This window comes from Necator americanus, chromosome IV, assembly GCF_031761385.1.
Source record: "Necator americanus strain Aroian chromosome IV, whole genome shotgun sequence".
Lineage (NCBI taxonomy): Eukaryota > Metazoa > Nematoda > Chromadorea > Rhabditida > Ancylostomatidae > Necator > Necator americanus.
The window spans coordinates 31,810,474-31,830,258 of NC_087374.1; the positions used below are offsets into that span (position 1 = coordinate 31,810,474).

Genomic DNA, 19,785 nt, shown 5'->3' on the forward strand with positions numbered 1-19,785 from the left:
ACAAAGAAAATGACAAATTCCAACACATTCCTAGAGTGTGAACTGGTGAACTTGAACGAAATATGGATCGCAGAGAATTCCTATGACTCATGGAAACATGAATACTAAAAGAGTAAACTGTTATACCTGCTCGATGCCCTTTGTTCACAGTACAATTATACCATACTTGTGGGGAAAAATAAAATCGACTTCTTTTGATTTCATGAGATTTGGAACAATTTATCTTTTATGGATAGATTAATGGATATAACATTCATATATGATCATATCCTACATTTTCATATATGATTCATATCACACTATGATGGATTATAGGATGAAAGGAAAAAACAGGAAGAAAATCTGAAGAGCAAGCATGAATTCCAGTACTTATGTTCATCCTAGGGACCGCGACACCTCTCATATTTCCTCTTTTTCTCTACACTATTTGTCCCCTGCCCTATCCAAATCATATACGCATTGTGGTCGTCCTGATAAACATAAGCGAGGATAAGTAAGGGAGACTGAATTCATTTTTTTAAAATCATTTATATCTGAACAGTTAAAGAGTTAATAAACTGTACATTCACAAATGCACGCCATATTCATTTGAAAAAAAAGGATGAAGAGGAAAGAGAGAAGGAAAGAGTAAAAAGAGAAAAAGGGAAGAAAAGAGAAAAAGGTGCGATCAGAGACATTTCCCACGAGTACTGATGTTTTTACAAGTAAAAACATGTGAGTTTGTCAATTCATGTTCGCCAACAAGTCCGAACAAGTTCGATCAATGTCGAGTATGCGCACTCTTGGAGACCAGTTAAGAATCAGTGGTCGGCGACAGAACTATGCTGACCGCAACGAATTCGACTATTGTGACAATTAGTGCGCTGAATACGGTATTTAGAGTTCGTCTTTGCTTAGAACTAAAGTGTCAGCTCAGACGAAATCCATCACTGTAGATGGTTTATCGATTTTGCATGTTTTGCGCAATGATCTACTGGTAGGTGGTACTCAGAAAGATGCTGTTTTGTACTAACAAATACTAGTTAGAGCATTTCTGGAATAGAAATGTTCCTGAATTCACTTCAGCAATCAGAACGGATGTAAAACATGTCGATACTCGTCCGATCCCGTTTACATATCAGTTCATTTAAAGGATCAGCATTCGACTTTCATTCATATCACGGGGTTGGGTGCGGAGTGGTCCATCAACCTGCTAGTGTTCATGGAGGAAAGCACCCTACCGTCCTCATCGCCAATTCCCACCAATGGTACGTTCTTACCGCTGTTTCCACTCATCGTCTGATACCATAGAAGAAACCGCGTCGCGCCGGACAGCGACAATACAAAACGTGTCAAGCGTGTTCGAACGTGAGTAATCGTGTCGAACTTGTTAACCGGTTAGGATCACCGTGACAAATCCTTGAATGAAGAAGAAACACATAGAAATAGACCTTAATTTGGCATGATTTGCTGTAAAACCTAATGAATTGCGAGAAAATGGCCTTTAGGAACTTTAGGATCATCCCTAGATAACGATGTTTTGACGCAGAGTCAAACCTAGTCAAATTTTAAAGCAGAAAAGAAAAAAAACATGGATATCTGTGCACTGCCATAGTTCGCAGTCCGTGGGAGGTTCTCGTAACCTCGTAACTGTAATCGTCGCGATTAGGTCTCCCATGTTCATGTCTAGCAAGAACTAATCCGCGCTTGTTGACGTTGGTTACTTTCATCATTGACGGCGGAGTACAACGGGAAACCGACGAGTATCACCGCGATCTCGTCGTCTCGTGTCCATATTAGCCAGTTCCACCGCAGATAATTGCGCCAGCAACGCGCGCGCTCGCAGCGACACCCTCGTACTTGATACGTGACTACGGCTGACACATGTTAACTTAGAAAATACATTACAATTATGTTGTAGGATTTTGTAAGCGACTATGATAGAGGTAGCGTGGAAGGCGACATCTCCGAAGCCTGTTTTCTGGAGGTGGCATGGTCATACATCGTTTGAGGATCATAAAAAACCAATTAACCTTCTCTTTATTCTCTTTCTAGATAAGTTTGAAATTAGCCAGTTTACCATAACTTATCGCTAATCCAGACATTTCACAGGACCACTCTTGGGATAACATGTATAGTAGGGTCAAAATAGTGAATGAAACACAGTGCAGTAGCGTAAGCAGCTGTGCTCGAAGCGGCGCAGTGAAGAGTGCGGCTGGAATCGGAATCGAGGTGGGACCATCGCGAACTACGACGAGGAATGGTGTCAGCAAGGGTCCTCCTATATTCTTACCGCTACGCTCCGCCGCATCGCTTCGAGCGCAGCCGCTGGACTTTTCCTTGGCTGCCCGCAGAATGAAGAGCCGCCGGAGAGAGCGGTTGGAATCGAGGTGGGACCACGGCGAACTGCAGAGATGAGTGGCGGTAGCGAGGATCCTTACACGATCCCAACCGCTAAGTTTCACCGCGCCGCTTCGAGCGCAGCCACTTACGCAACCGTCCGTGCTTTATGTCGTTTTGACCTAACCGTAGATCGTCCTACGAGCCTTTTCCTCGCTTTTTTCTGCTAGGTACCGCTTTTCTTTTCTAAGGGCGAAGCCGTGCCGTGTTCGTAGTCCTTGATTATGATGTTCCTGAAGAAGAATTCGTATCTGTTCAGGTGGGAATAGGCACCAGCGCAAAATAAATGATATTTTTCTTTCATTCAGTCCCCCACTTCACTAAGCATATTGTCCTGCGCATCATACTATAGCGTATCGTTATAGACCGCCTCCGTCAGCGATGCCGACCAAAGGAAGAGGGCACGTCGCGGTCAACTGGGTGAACATAAGCACACGCAACTGAATGCTGTGTCTGACCATTAAGCACGCATGCGCCGTGATTCTCCAACAAAAAAAGTGCATAACTGCACTTGGAAAAAAAACGGAGCTCTAAATTCGATTTAGCACTGACATTGCTTCGACGCTTTAGTTTGGAAAAGTTTTTCAGATATAGTTAGATCAAAACGACATGAAGCACGGATAGTTGCGTAAGGGGCTGCGCTCGAAGCGGCGGGCTGGAGCGTAGCGTATCCTCGCTACCGCCATCCTCCTCTACAGTTCGCCATGGTTCCATAGATCTCCCCTTCTTTTTTCACAGTTTCACCAAGCAATATTGAGCAATGTCCCATTGCTAATGAACGTATACTAGGGCCAAAACGACATGAAGCGTGATGAAGCCGCGCAAGCGACTGCGCTCAAGGCGACGCGGCGAAGAAAGCGGTTGGATTCGAAGTGGGACTATCACGAACTACAGAGAGAAGATTCTTATCGTCGCTACGCTCCACCGCAACGCTTCGAGCGCAGCCGCTTACGCGACAGCACCGTGCTTCATGTCGCTTTGACCCTATGCGCATACTACATCAAAGGAACTATGAACGCTTACTCTTACGGAACAGTTTTCGACAATTCTACCTTGTGTATACTTAATAACACGAAAAAAAAACATGAATTCAGTGACAGTAGTACAGGAGGAAGAATAGAAGTCACAAAAGGAGCAGTCGTAAATTCTCTTTCGTACTATTGTAGTGATATGGATGGATTAGACTCGAACACGAGGGAACTTTTTTAATGTTTCACGTTCCTCATCAATTGGGGCTATATTGCGTGGCATTGGCATATCTTAGAACCGGTTCTCCTCATTTTTTGGTATCGACATCAACTTGACGATCGGACACTCGACTCACAGCACATGGATTCGTCCAACTTCCGTATCTCACTTTTGGCACCGCGACGCACGCCAAAAAACACGGCAACCATCACAATGGAAGATGACAGATCGAGGTCCATCTCTGACGCACTAAAGTGACTAGAAATCCAATACGGTTTGTGTAATTTTAACTAAACTTACACCAACGACGGTGTAGCGTAGTCGGTAGGAGGTTCCGCTATATTTGGAGCATGATCGATCGGAAGTTCGAATCCGACCCAGTGCTTACCAAGTCTTTAAGCTTTCCGGGGTCGATAAATTGGTACCAGACTTGTCTGAGAAGATAAAAACACTGACTTGGTGCATCGATTAGGCCCCTGAAGTTATTGTTAACGTGGTGGTGCATCCTGAGCGGATTGATTAACGCCAGGCAAACCAGTACAGCAGAGTCTCCGGATCTCTGTGCTTCTTTCTGAAGTTCAGCGTCTTCCAACGAAGATACGATGGAACACGACAAGGAGATCAGATGTTCTTGACAAGACCAGTACTCGATTGAGTTGACGTGAAGAATCGTGGACATCATATTTCTGTCTCACGTATATTCCAAAAATTTAGCGAATCCTATTGGAACTGAACTGACGCCCTGAATGAATGCTTTCCGCTCAGAAGCTGTAATAAATTCAAAATTCAACCGTAATCCAGTATAACAGCTGGAAGCTTCCAGCAAAACGTTTCCGGTTCTTTCCAAAAGTTAGTTCAGCTGAATATTTAGACAAATAACGTTGCAGCTTCCTTCAGTTTAGTGTTTGCGAGTATTACTGTAGGTTTACTGCATGTTATAGTGCCTTACTTCAGTTATTCATTTATTTCACTCGTTTCAGTCGTTTATTTTTCTTTAAAAAAAAAGCAGCATACACATCTAGAACACTCCAGAGAACGTTTCTGGAAAATTTAGACAAGTTGTAATGTACAGAGTGTCAAAATGGTGTCGTAGGAACCTAAAGTTGGTCGAATGGACGCTTTGTGAGAAGTGTTGGTTGGATTCCCTCCGCATATGAGGTAACATTGTCACTTTACGACCTATCAAGAATTCATACCTGAATATATGGATATTGACGTTTAAAGCGGTAAACAGAGGGTTACTGTGGTGTCGTCGTCGTTCTTGAAACTGACACATTTGTATCATTTTGGAAATCTTGTAATACCACCTGGAATTCTTCGGATGATCCCTAGAAGTTGTTCAACTCATCAGAATCCGCGAAAATCTAATGGGTTCAGAGAGTTTTCGATTGAAGAGGTGTATTCGGCGAAAGGAGGGGAGAGAATGTCAAGGTGCACCTCTTGGAAGGGACTTGTCCTGCTCGGAATAAAATACGTGAGGTGATCTTCAAGGAAATATCTGCGTTTCGGAAAGTGCTAAACTAATGTCACTCTACTCAGCCACTAATTTTCCAATTATTTTCTCTGTTTTTTTTTTCTTCAAATTCTACCAGAACTGTCCCAAGTTAGCGTAATAATTTAATGAAAACGCAGCTTGCTCTTTCCTCGACCTCAGCACCACCGCAGCGTGGTTCTTTTTCTCTGGATTTTTCCATCAGAACGTAAGACATGAGTCAGTTGTCAGTCTAGGTGTATGCTTCATGCTACCACTATTAAACTGGTAATCAATGCGAAAACGTTTCGCCGTTGCCGTTCAGGATCGGCGCAGATACGTTTTCGCCGGCCACGGATCAGCGATCATTCTAGGTCTATACGTTGGTCAAAATGACCACATCAATTTGCTATGAATTGAAAGCAGCAGGATTTTCTTCTTGATGAATTGTTCGATCATGTGAATTTTCTCGAACATTGCGCTCAACAGAGATCTATGATGTTGTGCAAGGTTAGGAGGACGATATCGAGATTCAATTCGTTCCTGCTGGTTGCACTCCACTTATTCGTCCAGAAAGGGCTATACGGTATCCGGCGCAGCATCGATTCGCGTTCAGTCTCGAACAATTCGCTCATCGTTGCTGTCGCTTTCCGCTATTGTCCCATCGTTAATTCTGAAAATAAACGGTGGATGTGTGCCTAGATTTACTCATAGAAATTTTCCGTCTGCTAAAGGATATATGCTAATTGATTCTCTAATTCGATTAGTGTGCTTAGATTCAGCTGTTGTGCATTCGTTTCCTATTCTATGCTATCAGTGAAATCTATCTAGGTCACTTTCTCGGATCGTCTTTGGAATGTATTGATCTCGCGGCGAATACTCAATACGGGAAAGTTCTAGCATGATTATGGGAAGTAAACAATGATCGCTTATTTTAGAGTCCAACCATAAATTCCTAATATTTCAAATGGAAAGTTTTTACTGACCTTCTACAAGAACAAAGTATCTGGTGTAAAGTGAGCATCATTTGTCCACTGAACGTTGATCCGGATCTGTGGTCAAGATCATGACTTCAAATATTCCCGTCGGGATCACAAATGTCCTTGTTTTTTTCCGACATTTACAGAATGCTAGGAGGCGTGAGTCGTTATCAGTCGTAATCGTAGGTTTACAGCTATTAGAACCATAAAGGTGAAAGAAACGCTGGTATTAGGAAATGGGGTTCTTTTCGGTTGGTCATAAGGAAGGTACGGTATGATAGGTGATTTTGCATTTTACTAATAATAAATAAGACGAGAATTAATAAAAAATGAGGCAAAATTTCTTGGCCAATATGTGTTTATGATTTGTGAATACACAACGGAGACTATAGTGAAAATTGTGTCATCGAACGACTTCGCTCGTCGAAGGTGAAAACGGGTGCTCTCACTCAAAAAAAAAGACCATTTAATTGTCGACGTCGTGTCAAGCCTTTCACACCGAGTACTCCATAGTGTAAATATATGTGCGGATGTTCATTGATCAGCTACAAGCCGCACCTGAAAACAAGTACATATTCCACTCGGAATTCTAAATTAGTGAAATTGGCCCGGTCACACCGTCGGATGCGACCCCGCCTATCGTGATTGTCGAAAGGGAACAACTTCTATGCGCGACCGACCGATCAGTACATTGCGTAGGTCCTGGTGCGACAAATATTTTATGCGCACCACGTTTGATACTCTTATTTTTCTGTGTTGGAATTAACCAGTGCTGATGTTGTGTTGTGTGGCCTCGCCGCAGTTTTTTTTTCTTGGAATAACAGTATCATTGAGATGCACATGTCAGTTTTGAGGAATTTATGTGCTAAGGACTTTTCGTTTGGTTCGCCTCGATGTTTAGCGTTTCATATAGCCTAAAATTGTGGTTTATATGCTGTTATGTTTTATGGATGCTTCAGTTTATACTGGAAATAGTTCGGATAGTCTGCTGGATGCTCTCTCGTACTATTTCGCATACAATAACGGGCTCTTCGTTTTTTCTTTTGCTTTTCGCGAAGACTTGGTTTTTTTTTTTTTGGTTTTGTTGTAACTCTTCGAACATGTCGTTCATTTCACACCGCAGTTATATGTAGTTGTAAAGGGTGAATGTACATTGTGCCCACTAGTTCAAGGCATAAGAGGTCCCATGGTCAAGAAGTTTCTCGGATTTCCCCTGGTTAAGACCATTGGTCGAAATATTATGTAGGAAGGATATTCATTCTGGGATCATTCAATTTCTTTCAAGAGTATAATCTAGTTGGATCATTGTTGGACCTTAAAGAAGAACACTAAGTAATGCTCCGTTCATGTATGAAAATATCAAGAACGGACGAGTTCGAATACAATCACATTTCCTGGTCCCTATGAAAAACGCTGTTCCGATGCGAGATGAACGTTGTGATTCCAGATTCCTGTCCCTATTAGACAAAGCTCAGTATGGTTCTGACAGATTTCGCTCCAATGGCACGTGTTCTATAACTGTACAAAATGGTTTTGTTGTATGAAACGAGAATTTTGTACCTCTTGATCAGTACCACCAATATTCGCATCCAGTTGATGTGATTTATTGCAGTAGGAATGTGTGTGAATAGTCAGTGATAGGATTTTTTTTTTTGTTCTTACCATAGCCTAGATGTTGTTTTTATGTTGTTTACATACTGTTCCGTAGTTACAATTTGCACACAAAGTCGTCATAGTTACGCATCGATTTTGGGGTAGTTGGTAGTTGAAAGTCTGTAGCTAAATGTGGTGCAAGTTTACGCAGCTGACGGAATCAGCCATGTATTAAACACTTAATTCGGAAGTGGGCACGCAGAACACGCACTTTCATATCTACCCATCCTGTTCGTTCCACCACCAAATATATGCCATCAAGCCGGTATATGCACTATCCCTTCACTTCTTGTTCATTCGATTTACTCACGTGCTTTGGATTTTTGAAGCAATTCTCCATCTTGAAGTGTAGCTACAGTATTTTCAACACAGATTCCCGCTCTTCTTCAAATATAATCACTTTCTTTTCCGATTCATTTAAAACAGGATGCTACCAGGTCCAACATTGTTCCCGTCGAATTCCGGTATACTGTACATTCGCAATTCCGCAAAGTACTGAATTGCGTACACTTTTAGGACAACGCTTTTTTCGCGGCACCGACGTTCATGTGACTCTGATAGTCGGGGTTTTGTTTTACGTCCAGTGCCCTTTTGTTATTAACGTTTGCTTTTAAGGATGTTATTTGGCGCTTCCAGGAGAGTTTGGATGTATTTATGGATCATTTCGGCACGAGGGTTTGTCTGTGTCTCGCTAGTTCTAGTTCTAGTCTCGCGTTCGGTTTCGAAACCAGCGATTGATTGGTTTTGTGTTGCTTTGCGCACTATTCTCATCCCGCGATAATTATACTACATACCAGCTACTGTTTTTTTCCGATTATTTTGTGATAAGGTCAGGGTATTCCGAGAAAAAAGGAACAAATCGTGAGTTTCCCCTCATACTGGCGAATGCCGCACATCCGTGATTGGTTCGTGTTTTGCGCAACAATGCGCTATTTCCATTTCTGTCCTCTTGTCTCCTTCCTTTTCTCATGCTTTATTCGAGAAATTATAAATTTAGATGTGAAGTTGTGTATAGTTCTTGTTGCAGTTGGGTCAGACAACATGGCCGCATCCGTCACAAATGCCAATACCGGCACGCCATCATACTCAATGGCTTCGCTATATGTCGGTGATCTTCATCCCGACGTCACAGAATCGATGCTGTTCGAGAAATTTAGCACTGCCGGATCAGTCCTGAGTATTCGCGTTTGTCGCGACAACGCTAGTCGTCTCTCACTCGGCTACGCGTATGTGAACTTCCAACAACCAACTGATGGTGCGTTTCATCATTTTTTGTTTACGTCTAAGATGTGCTATATTACTTTTTGCTATCATATTGCTAAAACTTAAAAAGCTTAGATTTAGGACTTTGAAATGATGTGAATATTAACTCACACCTGATATGAAGGGAATTTTCAGCACTAACAAAATCTTTGTGCATCCACTAGTAAAAAGATGCCGGGGGAAAATGTAGTTTGGAGGGGGAGGGCACTCTGTGGCCTTTTTTCTGGACGCTCTGTCTTACTTTTTTCTCTGAGTAACTTTAGCTTACATGCCATAGATCCTCTAAGAAACTAATACTTATGCTTAGGTCTTAGGGCTGCGACTGATGTGGTTATTTGCTCCCAGAAAAAAGGCGCCACTGAGTGGCCACCCCCAACTACATTTTACGCGATACCAGTTTTTTGTTGGAAGGGTTGTGAAGAACTTCTTGAGGAACTTGGTCATATACTGCTTATCGTAACTTTGCTCGTTTACTCAACTGCCATTGAATCAGTCAGGCCAACAACGTGTGCGTTATGGTTTATGCTGTCATGTGCACTTGATATATCGTTACAAGATTTATAAGCACTGAATAATCAAACATTCAATGTGCACAACGCACGCTTCCATCTAAAATGTCTGGTACGGAATTGATCTTTGGCTATAGCTTATTGGCTTAGCAGCAGCACTTACGCTTAAGAGGACTTCCTAGTATTTTCGTGCGTTGTTGAAACGTACCTTTTTCTGTTGCACAGCCGCTCGATAGATCAGAGTTGTAACATATATCGCGCCTGGGTTAGAAAGTGACTTAATTCTCTTTGTATGAGCATGCATTTTGTGAAGAAGAATTGTTATTAGAAGATTTCATCGCAGAAAAGTTAAGTGGATAGTTCTCTATAAGTATTTGTCATTGCTAATCTTTATTGCTACTTGCACTTAATTCCACTTCTTATATTGCCTCCATATATCCGTAGTATTTGAAGAAATTTAACTGTTTTAAGCGTGGCTCTACTTTTTAACGTAGGTTCATTGTTGTAACATAATCGTATGTAACACAATGTAATATGTCACCTCGTAGTAATTTACATAAAAATGCGAAGTACTCACCTGGTTAGTTCTGAAAATGAATGCAGTACTTCATTTGCTTTCAAATTTGCATGGAATTTTAGAATTCGATCTAGATACTCGTGTTTGACCACAAATGAACAATGTATCAAATCTGTTTCGAAAATTTTTATTGCATATTCATATCGTGTGATTTTAAAAAAAAAGTGGTACTCATATGGTTGCACCAATTTTTTTTTGGCCCTTTGGCATTGTGTCCTTATGTCGTTTGGTTTCATTTTCCATCCGACGTTCTGTTCAATACAATTTTGCTTTGACCAAAGTTTTTCGTCATTGAGAAATCTCCTTTTATTCAACTTTGATCTCAGATGAAATAACCTGAGACAAGGACAACACTTCTCGTTCTCAGCAAATGCAATAACTTTCATTTCGAGATCCATGTCTCAGTCTAACTCAGCTGCAAAGCTGAATTTGCACCAGTCCACCAATATCTGAAGTCTGAGAAAGTTCTGGAGTCTAAACGAGAGACCAGATTTTGCAACTCTTTACGTGAAACATTTGTTGGTGAGGCTAGACCTGTTAGTTGGGTGGTACATTAATACACATGGATTTTTTTTACGGACATGGAACATTCAGTAGAAGAATTCAGTGAAGATGTAGTCCCATAAAGATAAGATTTTGAATAAATTTTGGAGCGAAATTACGAATCGCGCAGCTGCATTGTATTTCTATATAATGCGCAAAAAAAAATGTTGAAAATTATTTACTTTATCTGACTCAGAGTGCACATTCAATCTCTCTGAGAAAAGAAATTCGGTTCGAAATAGTCTACATATGTTTTTTTTTGTCATCTCCACCTTCCTAGGTTTTCCCAACGAAACTGTGAAACTATGCCAATTAAACTGAATAATCCATGCAGATTACATTCCTTTTTGCCATTGATTTTTGCAGCGGAACGCGCTCTCGACACGATGAATTTCGACATCCTACATGGCAGGCCGATGCGGATCATGTGGTCACAGCGAGACCCTGCCGTAAGAAGATCAGGCACGGGCAATATTTTTATCAAAAATTTGGACAAAGTCATTGACAATAAATCCATCTACGACACATTTTCGCTCTTCGGGAATATACTATCGTGCAAGGTAGTGTTTAAATGCTTGATCGGTTCTTTTTGTGTTGCATTGGTAAGGATTATAACAACTTAGGTTGCCGTGGATGAAGAAGGCAACAGCAAAGGCTACGGGTTTGTGCACTTTGAGACGGAAGAAGCAGCACAGAGTGCGATTAATAAAGTAAATGGTATGCTTCTTGCCGGGAAGAAAGTGTGAGTTTTCGAAGTTCTTCATAAATTTTACTTATCGCGGATCAGCATCTTCTCTTCAGATTCGTAGGGAAGTTCCAACCGAGAAGTCAGCGAATGCGCGAGATGGGCGAGTCCACAAAAAAATTTACAAACGTATTTATAAAAAACTTCGGCGATGCGCTGGATAAGGAGGCGCTTCAGAAGCTATTCGAACCCTTTGGTAATATCACTAGTTGTGCGGTTATGACCGATGCTGAGGGCAAGTCGAAAGGTTTCGGATTCGTCGCTTATGAGCAGCCGGAGATGGCCGAAAAGGTGAATTTGCTGGTTTTGATTAGTTGTCGTGTTGGATGTTATGCAAGATAGCTAGCTCTCTCATCTAACATGGTGTAAAGTGCGAAAAGAAAAAATTTCACAGCTAGATAGAACTTGTTTGTTGAATTTGAGAACTTTCCTATGACGGGATGCTAAGTGCCTGTTCTATGTTGATGTAAAATAAAGACTAAAAACCTGCCGCGGCGGTGTTCAGGCTTTCCTTAGACTCTCCCAAAACCGGCAATTTTTTTGTTGGAAAAACCAGTGATCATTGATCACATGTTCCCTGGCTAAGTCGTTGAGGGGAAGATGCGCCAATGAAACTAGATTTGTTGAAGGACGTACTAGTGCAACCCTTGTTAATCCTTGGAAATGTATGGATTAATGTGTGGTCCTAGGGATCAGATACTTCCTAGTTCCTGAAGATCTGATAACCTTTTGCAGAAGAACTGAGATAGACTTCGCTTGAATACCGTGTCACTATTTTTTTTATTTTTTGTTGCTCTGCGTAGCATTCCGTAATTTTTTGCTGTCACAAATTCTGAAGGAAATATGGGATTTGTTTTGTTAAGCTTGTTTGAATTTCTTTAGTTGTGTCACTGACAATCACCATTAGTTCTCTGATCGCATCAGTTGTAGTAACCTTTTTGCATATATTTTCATAGTTTTCAAAAACAAAAATTTTTCATGCTGGATACAATGCAACGTCCATTCATTTTGCACTTCTAATATTTAGAGACTGGGGATATCTTGAAATTTGTCCGAACCAAAGGACGTGGTTGTGGTTGTTTTCTCGGCTTATCATGAATCATTACAGAATGAAATTTCAAGCCGCCACAAAAGTTTTATAAGATTTTGGAACGAGTATTATAGGAAATGAGGAAAGTTGTAAAGGAAAAAAATGGTAGCTACGCAAAGCATGGTGTTGCACTCGTGAACTGTACTCAGTTCTGTGTAAAATCTGGAAATTTTTGAGATATCATGCAAGTACGGTAGTGCGTAGTAGTGTGACTTTGCAAAAATAGTGATATTGTGTAGAACGGTCATCTTGTTTACACTACTCTAGGGATATATACATATATATATATATATATATATATATATATATATATATATATATATATATATATTGGGATGTTCGAGAGAAGGTCCATGCTAAGCTCAAGTGAGAGTTAATCCAAAAATGTGTTATCCGAAGAAAGCTTCGTTTGAAACTTAGAGATTGGCATTGCTCCTACTTTCGCCAAGTTCATCTCGCGAAATTCTAATTGTTCGTGAATGCTTCGTACTGTGGCTGCAGAATTTACTCATGATAGTTATGTTAGTTCGATGTCAGTGGGTTTAAGCGCGAATAGACGACGGAATCCATTTGCGTTTCCAATTTCAATAGAGTAATTGTATCTTTGACGCATATGCTCCTACGAACCTCACTGTAGAGCATTCCAGGCCGTAGCAGAAATGAATGATTACGTCATCGAAGGTACCGATCATAAGTTGGTTGTATGCCGTGCACAGAAGAAGAGCGAGCGTAGCGCCGAATTGAAACGCAAATATGACCTTCAAAAGGTTGGCTTTCACTGAAGAATTCGCAGTTTTGTTCCGTTGTTTTTACGTATAAGAAAAACGTGTCATTATTTGTAATGTGTTGAACACACATGCTACTGTCGATGTTGTAGGTGGAACGTATGCAGCGTTATCAAGGTGTGAACCTCTATGTGAAGAATCTCGACGACACTGTTGATGATGAAGCTCTTCGTAAACACTTCGAATCGTATGGAAAAATAACATCCTGCAAGGTTAAATACGGATTGACTTTTTTTTAATCGTTTTCTTCAGTTTCTATTGAATAACGTAGAAACTGCTTTTGAGTACAGAAATTGGTCGATAGCTGGGGCGCGAAGTGAACGTGCACAGTTTCACTCCGCGTGTGTCAAGTGACGAATTATCATTTGATTGCTACACCTTATGTTTTACAACTAATAAACGAAAAGAAATTGTGAGACTCTTTGCAGGTTATGACTGATGAAAATGGTCGCTCGAAGGGCTTCGGTTTCGTATGTTTCGAGAAGCCGGATGAGGCTACTAACGCAGTAACAGAGATGAACTCGAAAATGGTGTGCTCAAAGCCGTTGTATGTGGCGTTGGCGCAACGCAAAGAAGATCGTCGAGCTCAGCTTGCTTCGCAATACATGCAGAGACTAGCAAGCATGAGACTCAGTAACAACGTTCCCGGCACCATGTATACTCCAAGCCAAGGTGGATACTTTGTGTCCAGCACCTTGCAGGTATGATCTTTGCATTTGGCTCTTTTTTGTTTTTGCGTTCGCATTAGACTTTGTAATATTGCATAGAATCAGCGCGGCTTTGCTCCTGCAGCCATGGCTGGGACGGCAATGAGAAGCTCCGCACGTAACTGGCAGAGCAACTTTGGTGGTCAGAACCCTTACATTGTCCCCGGCGGACCAGTGTTTCAGGTATGTGGTCTTTCTTTGCTTTTCGTTAAAATATTTTGATTACTGTTACGAAGCTATTGTCTACTTCCAAATATATCAGGGACGCGGACGTGCAGGAGGTACGGCGAGCGATATGAGGGCACAACAGTTCACCCAAAATGCAGTGCAGGGTGGAAATCGTCTGGCAGGGCAGAGAGTGGTACCGGGTGGCGTAGCCGGTCAAGCACAGGGTGCTGGCCAACGCCAGCATCCGGTAAGAAGGATTGGGGGTTTGATGTCGCAAGATGTCAAGCTTGTGGCCGGATGCATAGAGTCTACGAAATTGTTTCTTATTATTTTTGTCGTTGTACTCTATTCATGGATATTGTATTCAGGGACAAAGACCTCAGGCAGCGGGAGGGAAGCAAAATGCCGCTCCACTGTTCCAGCAGTATCCTCAGAGTCAACAGCAGAGACCTGCTCCAATTGCTCAAGGTATCGTCGTCGGAGGACAGGAACCTCTCACCTCTCATATGCTCGCTCAAGCCGCCCCTCAGGTTTGTTTTAAATGCGACTAAATTACTTTCATTTGTTCTTGCCTAACATATCTCAAAAGGAAGTGCTTTTTGTGAATTAATCACCAGTTTTTCGTAATAAAATTCCAAATTAAGGAGGGTAATTAGTGGCTGTGGTGGTCTGCTTTTAAACTTTTTCTTCATGTAACGACGTGAAAGATTGAAAAATCATGCTTTTATGCTTGACAAATCTGAAAAAAAAGCTACTCTGAAGAGACCTAGGTGGATCTCATTTCTGAGGGTGGGTAGAATGAACTGCAAAACTCTCATAGTAATAGTGGGGGCAACAACATGCGGTGCATGATCGGTATGGAGAGATTTGCCCTCTCTGAATAGCTCTTGAATACGTGATATGTTAGTAAGGAAGGCAGATCTACATCTTTGAAGACATGTTCTTAAACAAGAAGTTCTCTGGAATTGGAAACGGCTGCTTCATTTTACGTTTTTTGAACTCAACAACGATATAGTAGGCATGGAGAAAAAGTTGCCAATGCTAGAAATATGTTCTTATAGCCCGCTTCTTTGCAGGAACAGAAACAATTGCTTGGCGAGCGCATCTACGCTCTCATTGATCGACTGTACCCTGGTCACAAGGACGCTGGCAAAATCACGGGAATGATGCTGGAAATCGACAACTCGGAGCTGATTATGATGTTGCAGGATATGGATTTGTTCAAATCAAAAGTTGAAGAAGCGTCATCAGTGCTGCAGTCTGCGGCCAAAATGAACTGAATATTATGCGCACACCTAGTAGCGTTCCTTTTAAGGGACAAGTTACTATCTGAAACCATCCTCTTCCGTTCACTCTGGCTACTATTCTGTTGCTCTGTTTTTTTTTATCAAATATTTCTAACAATAGACGTAGATTTTTTGCGTGGTTCCTGTTTTCCTGTTACTCACTTTGAATTTGTTGCCAGAAGAAATAAAAATTTGTTGCTGGAAACACATATTCATGAATTGATGCGTGAAAAGCCGCTGTATGCTGCATTTGTTGAGACTTTGTAATGAGACATGGTCTGATGATAGTGTTTCATATGGAGATCAGCTCTACTAGCGCAGAATTGGAGTGTGCTCTCGTCAAATCTTCCAGAAAAACTAGTTCGTACCTCAGATCTGCCTCCAAATATGCAGTGCACAACAATTTACCGCTGTGTCTGGCTTCTGCGTGGAGCAGCAAGGCCAAGAATGTGAGTACAAAAAAGACGAAGAGTTGCTGGCAGTAACTGCGAGAGCACCATTTTTGGCTTAAGAAATTTAACTCGGAAATGAGGGTTCAGCATTGGAGGTAATTGATAATTTGTTATTGTACCAGTCTTAAGGTCTGGGCTAAAGCCGGAGTTGGACTTTCAGTGGTGTTCGCTTCGCTCGCCCTCACTGAGCAATTGAAGATACTAGTTGTGACATTTTCTGTAGAATTAAATTTGTGTTTTGTAATGACACTTGATCACTTCTGGCTATAGAAGCTTTAGAAAGAAATGCCTCATAAGAGTTTAATGAGAAATCCTAACGCGGTTGTTCGTTTATCCCAAATCTCAGGTGTATGTAGTAGTTTGAACAAATTTCTTGCCTCTTGAAATTGTGAAGTATGTAAATGCTCAGGAAGAAGTTCTGTTGAAATGCCCTGAACATGACAGACTCGCCGAGTCTTTTGAAGTGGTAGAGGTTTTGCTTGCTCATTTTGAAGACAAGTTCAGTTTTGGTGTTAGAGAGCTAGTTGGGAATTGGTTGAAAAGAACTAGAATTAGAATAGAATGTTTATATTTCTATTATTGTATCTTCTCTTGAGATTATTTTTTGAAGCTGGCGTGAGTGATTTTTTAGAAAGAATTCTTTATTTGCTGTACCACTTATTCATAGTAGGATAAAAGATAAAAGGACTAGTCGACATAAGCGTCGCTGAATATTGATTTCGTCTATAAAAATGTATCACTGGGAAATCCTGCTGGTTTTGGCCCGTAATTGCCGTTTGAAAACGAGAATAGTCCACTACGTTCGTCAGAAAGGCTTATGATTGCTTTCTGCACGAGACCCAATTTCAACACAATTTATTAGATAAAATCAGCATAAACCATTCGAATGATCTGATTTGCAGGAAACTGGCATAGCGGATCGTCCCAGCAATCCTGCATGTTGCGTAGTATGTGGTCTCGATTTACGGAACAAGCGTTGCTTCGATGTGATGATTGCTACTGATAAGTGAGTGAAAGTTCTTACTATGTTCACAGATTATTTGTTTTTCTCTACTGAGTGAAACTTCGCTTACTACTTTTTCTCTATTTTATAGACCGAAGGCAAAATAGACAGAGTACGAGTATAGTAGAGTCAAAACGACATGAAACATGGTGCAATTGCGTAACTGGTTGCGCTCGAAGCGATGCGGTAGCGTAGCAGTTAGGATCGAATGAGGATCCCTGCTACCACCATTCACTGCTGCAGTTCCCGATGGTCCCATCTCGATTTAAACTGTTGTCTCCACCGTGCCACTCCGTGCGCAACCACCAACGCAAATGCACCATGCTTCATGTCCTTTTTATCCGACTATTAGCAGTAGTAAGCAGTCAAGTCATAATGGGCTTGCTTGTGGTGCAACTGTGTCGCAGTCTGGATGGAACTCTTCCCAACTCCAGTCATAGTGCGGAGCTAAGTGAAGGTCCTACCGCCCCAATACGAGCGTGACCGTTTATGCAATTGCACCACAAGTTAGTTCGTTTCGATGAGCTGCAGATACGCAAGCTTTCCAGTGCAAACTAATTTTTTCGTGTCCGTATATATGTTGAAAGTTCTGCTGCGGCGAAGAACTACGTTTTTCCTATTCGTTTAGTAACTTTTGCAGTTGGAGATTGTTAACTATGTTAGGAACGTTTATTAATTTATTTAAACGATTCAATAGATGCAATATGTGGACAAGTGTAAACGGATGTGGAGGGGATTGCTGGGGTGTTGGAGTATCAAGGGGGGGGGGGGGGGATTGGAAAGGTGTGGAGAAGTATATGATCAAGTATTATGTTGAGTCAGTTCTGTCTAGTTTTTCACATTCGTTTTGCTTCGAGATAGTAAGAAACCGTTAAGAGTTTAAGGAGACAGTTTCCTCCTTATGGCTATACCGGATGGCATTGTTTATTTTTTTCATGTTAATAATGTTTGTCGCTGAAGTTTGTTGTGTAGGGAAACGAGGGAATCAATGATGAAACATCGGTTACGTACGAATAAGTGCTTCACATGCTGTTTTTTAAGTGGCATCAAAAACCTTCGAGGTATTTGCTGTGGATGTCGACAACTTTATAACTGTGGCGAAATCCCGTCGTGCTCAGATGTCGCCACCAAGTCAGGTGAGTTGTTCTATGCGAATTTTTTTATTTTATTATTTTAAAATTCACTTTTGATATTAGCAATTAGCATTAAAAACTTTCTGTTGACCTATAAACGTTTCTAATTTAGAAAGCGTAACAGACACCTCCAGCATTTTTGAAAAAACGTTTGATGAAGACAGTATATGTGCTGCATCAACACCGTTAAGGAAATCGAAGGGGCTGCCTTTAATTTCTCCGAGGATAACTAGCCTGTGAGTTTCACTTCGTTTACGTATGAAAATCCTCACTTCATACAGCTTTTACTTCAGACAAAAACAAACAAATCGGAGTCGAAAACGACGGGGGTCAGCATTAGAAAGGTTGCTTAAGGAAGAAGATTCGGAAACGGACCGGTCACTAAGTGGATTCTTGAACATGGTTGCAAAATATTGAGTTTTTACATCAACCAATGAATGAAGGAATCATCAAATTGATGAATTGAAAACAAAGCAACATGAAATTCAAACCATACAAGATTGATGGCTTGGAATTTTTCATTCCTGTGTAGGATGTGGAGTGGGTTTCGAATTCTATTCAGAATCTAAGATGACTTGTGAAAGAAAAGCCCTGTATCACCGGTCTGGTTCTCCTCCCAGGCAAACTGCGTATCAGTTTATTGACCCTCGAAAGGATGAAAAGCAATGTCTCGGAATACCGACTGTGTAGAGTTAAGGTGGTTAACCTCTCATAACTATTTTACAATTATGGGGTAAGATTTATGGTGTCTAAAAAGTAGTTATATCCGCATGAATGGGTAAAAGTTAGAATGTTGGTTTGGAAGCGTAAAGGAGGTTAGGTTTTATTGGCTATTTTCATGTTGTTTCATCTAATGGATTCACCATAATGAAGGTACAGGAATAACATGAATCATTTGTTGGAACAAAACAGAGTTCGGTCGGACCGGTCAGAAGTAGCGGTAATTGGATAGAAACTGGCTCACCTCGTAGACTTCCCTTGTCATGCAACGGTTTGACGAGATATTCTTTTGAGGACTTCAGTGGAGCTGCTCAGGTTCTTAACACAAATGATCACTATTGACTGATTGTAAAAAGAAATAAGTTGGGATGTGACATGAATTCTCATCACGTGCTCCTTTTGTTTGAAGCCGACTCAAAAAGAAATTTTGGGTCGATTTCCAACAAATTGTTTAAGAGAGGGAGAGAGATATGAGACACGGACTATATTCTCGCTGCTAATCTTCCTCGGTTTAATAAGTTTGAGTTATTCGTTGTTTATTGTTCAAACATGCTCGTAAAATTGTGGACAAAGTTGGAGATATTGCGTGCGAATTTGGGCGGTGGGCGACCAAGTATAAACGCCACCATAGTGGGTCATATCAGACAAAATTAGCCAGGGAGTTCTGTACATAACATCTGGATGACATATGTTGCGCGTATCACCATGTACTTCTTGTAGGTTAGCCGACCTGCTGGAGTAAATTTTAGAAAATCTGAAGTTTTTCTTACTAGTAGTGCCGGTAAGCTGCACTCGTCATATTATTTATGTTTGTTTTTTTTCAAATAATAATTAATGAGTTCAGTCCTTGTGAGATATAAATCATCTTATACAATTTCTCTAAGGGCTTTTTTTAACTGTTGTAAACGTGGAGTTTTCAGTGAATAAATCACCTTTTTATCTGAAATTGTGAACGTAAACGTAAAAACGATAAGATTAGTGGCTAAATTTAACATCATTTATTTGCGATACGACAACGATAAGTCACGGTTGGAGGACATGCATGGCTGAGTTGCGCAAACACGTCAACGTGGTGCAACATTGTGTCCGCTTCGCTGCGGGGACTTCCTGAATTTTATATTCATTCATTTAAG

General features: G+C 41.1%; 1 protein-coding gene across 4 annotated transcripts; it reads left to right on the forward strand.

Annotated features, from left to right (window-relative positions):
• Positions 1-730: 730 nt before the first annotated feature.
• Positions 731-18,349, forward strand: RB195_003398 (uncharacterized protein; the record flags this gene model as incomplete). Of its 4 annotated transcripts, none has more annotated exons than XM_064201037.1 (18): positions 731-858; positions 1,066-1,247; positions 8,699-8,926; positions 10,930-11,123; positions 11,187-11,305; positions 11,365-11,599; positions 13,046-13,165; positions 13,276-13,395; positions 13,612-13,884; positions 13,951-14,073; positions 14,153-14,305; positions 14,427-14,588; positions 15,135-15,316; positions 15,697-15,793; positions 16,699-16,802; positions 17,841-17,935; positions 18,045-18,168; positions 18,226-18,349. In XM_064201037.1, the coding sequence occupies 18 exons, from the start codon at positions 731-733 to the stop codon at positions 18,347-18,349; spliced, it is 2,763 nt and encodes a 920-aa protein (XP_064056916.1). The 4 variants fall into 4 exon arrangements, with proteins under 4 accessions (XP_064056916.1, XP_064056917.1, XP_064056918.1 ...); XM_064201038.1 differs by having other exon boundaries at positions 13,957-14,073; XM_064201035.1 differs by lacking the exons at positions 731-858; positions 15,697-15,793; positions 16,699-16,802; ... (1 more) ...; positions 18,045-18,168; positions 18,226-18,349 and having other exon boundaries at positions 1,202-1,247; positions 15,135-15,338.
• Between the last annotated feature and the right edge of the window lie 1,436 nt (positions 18,350-19,785).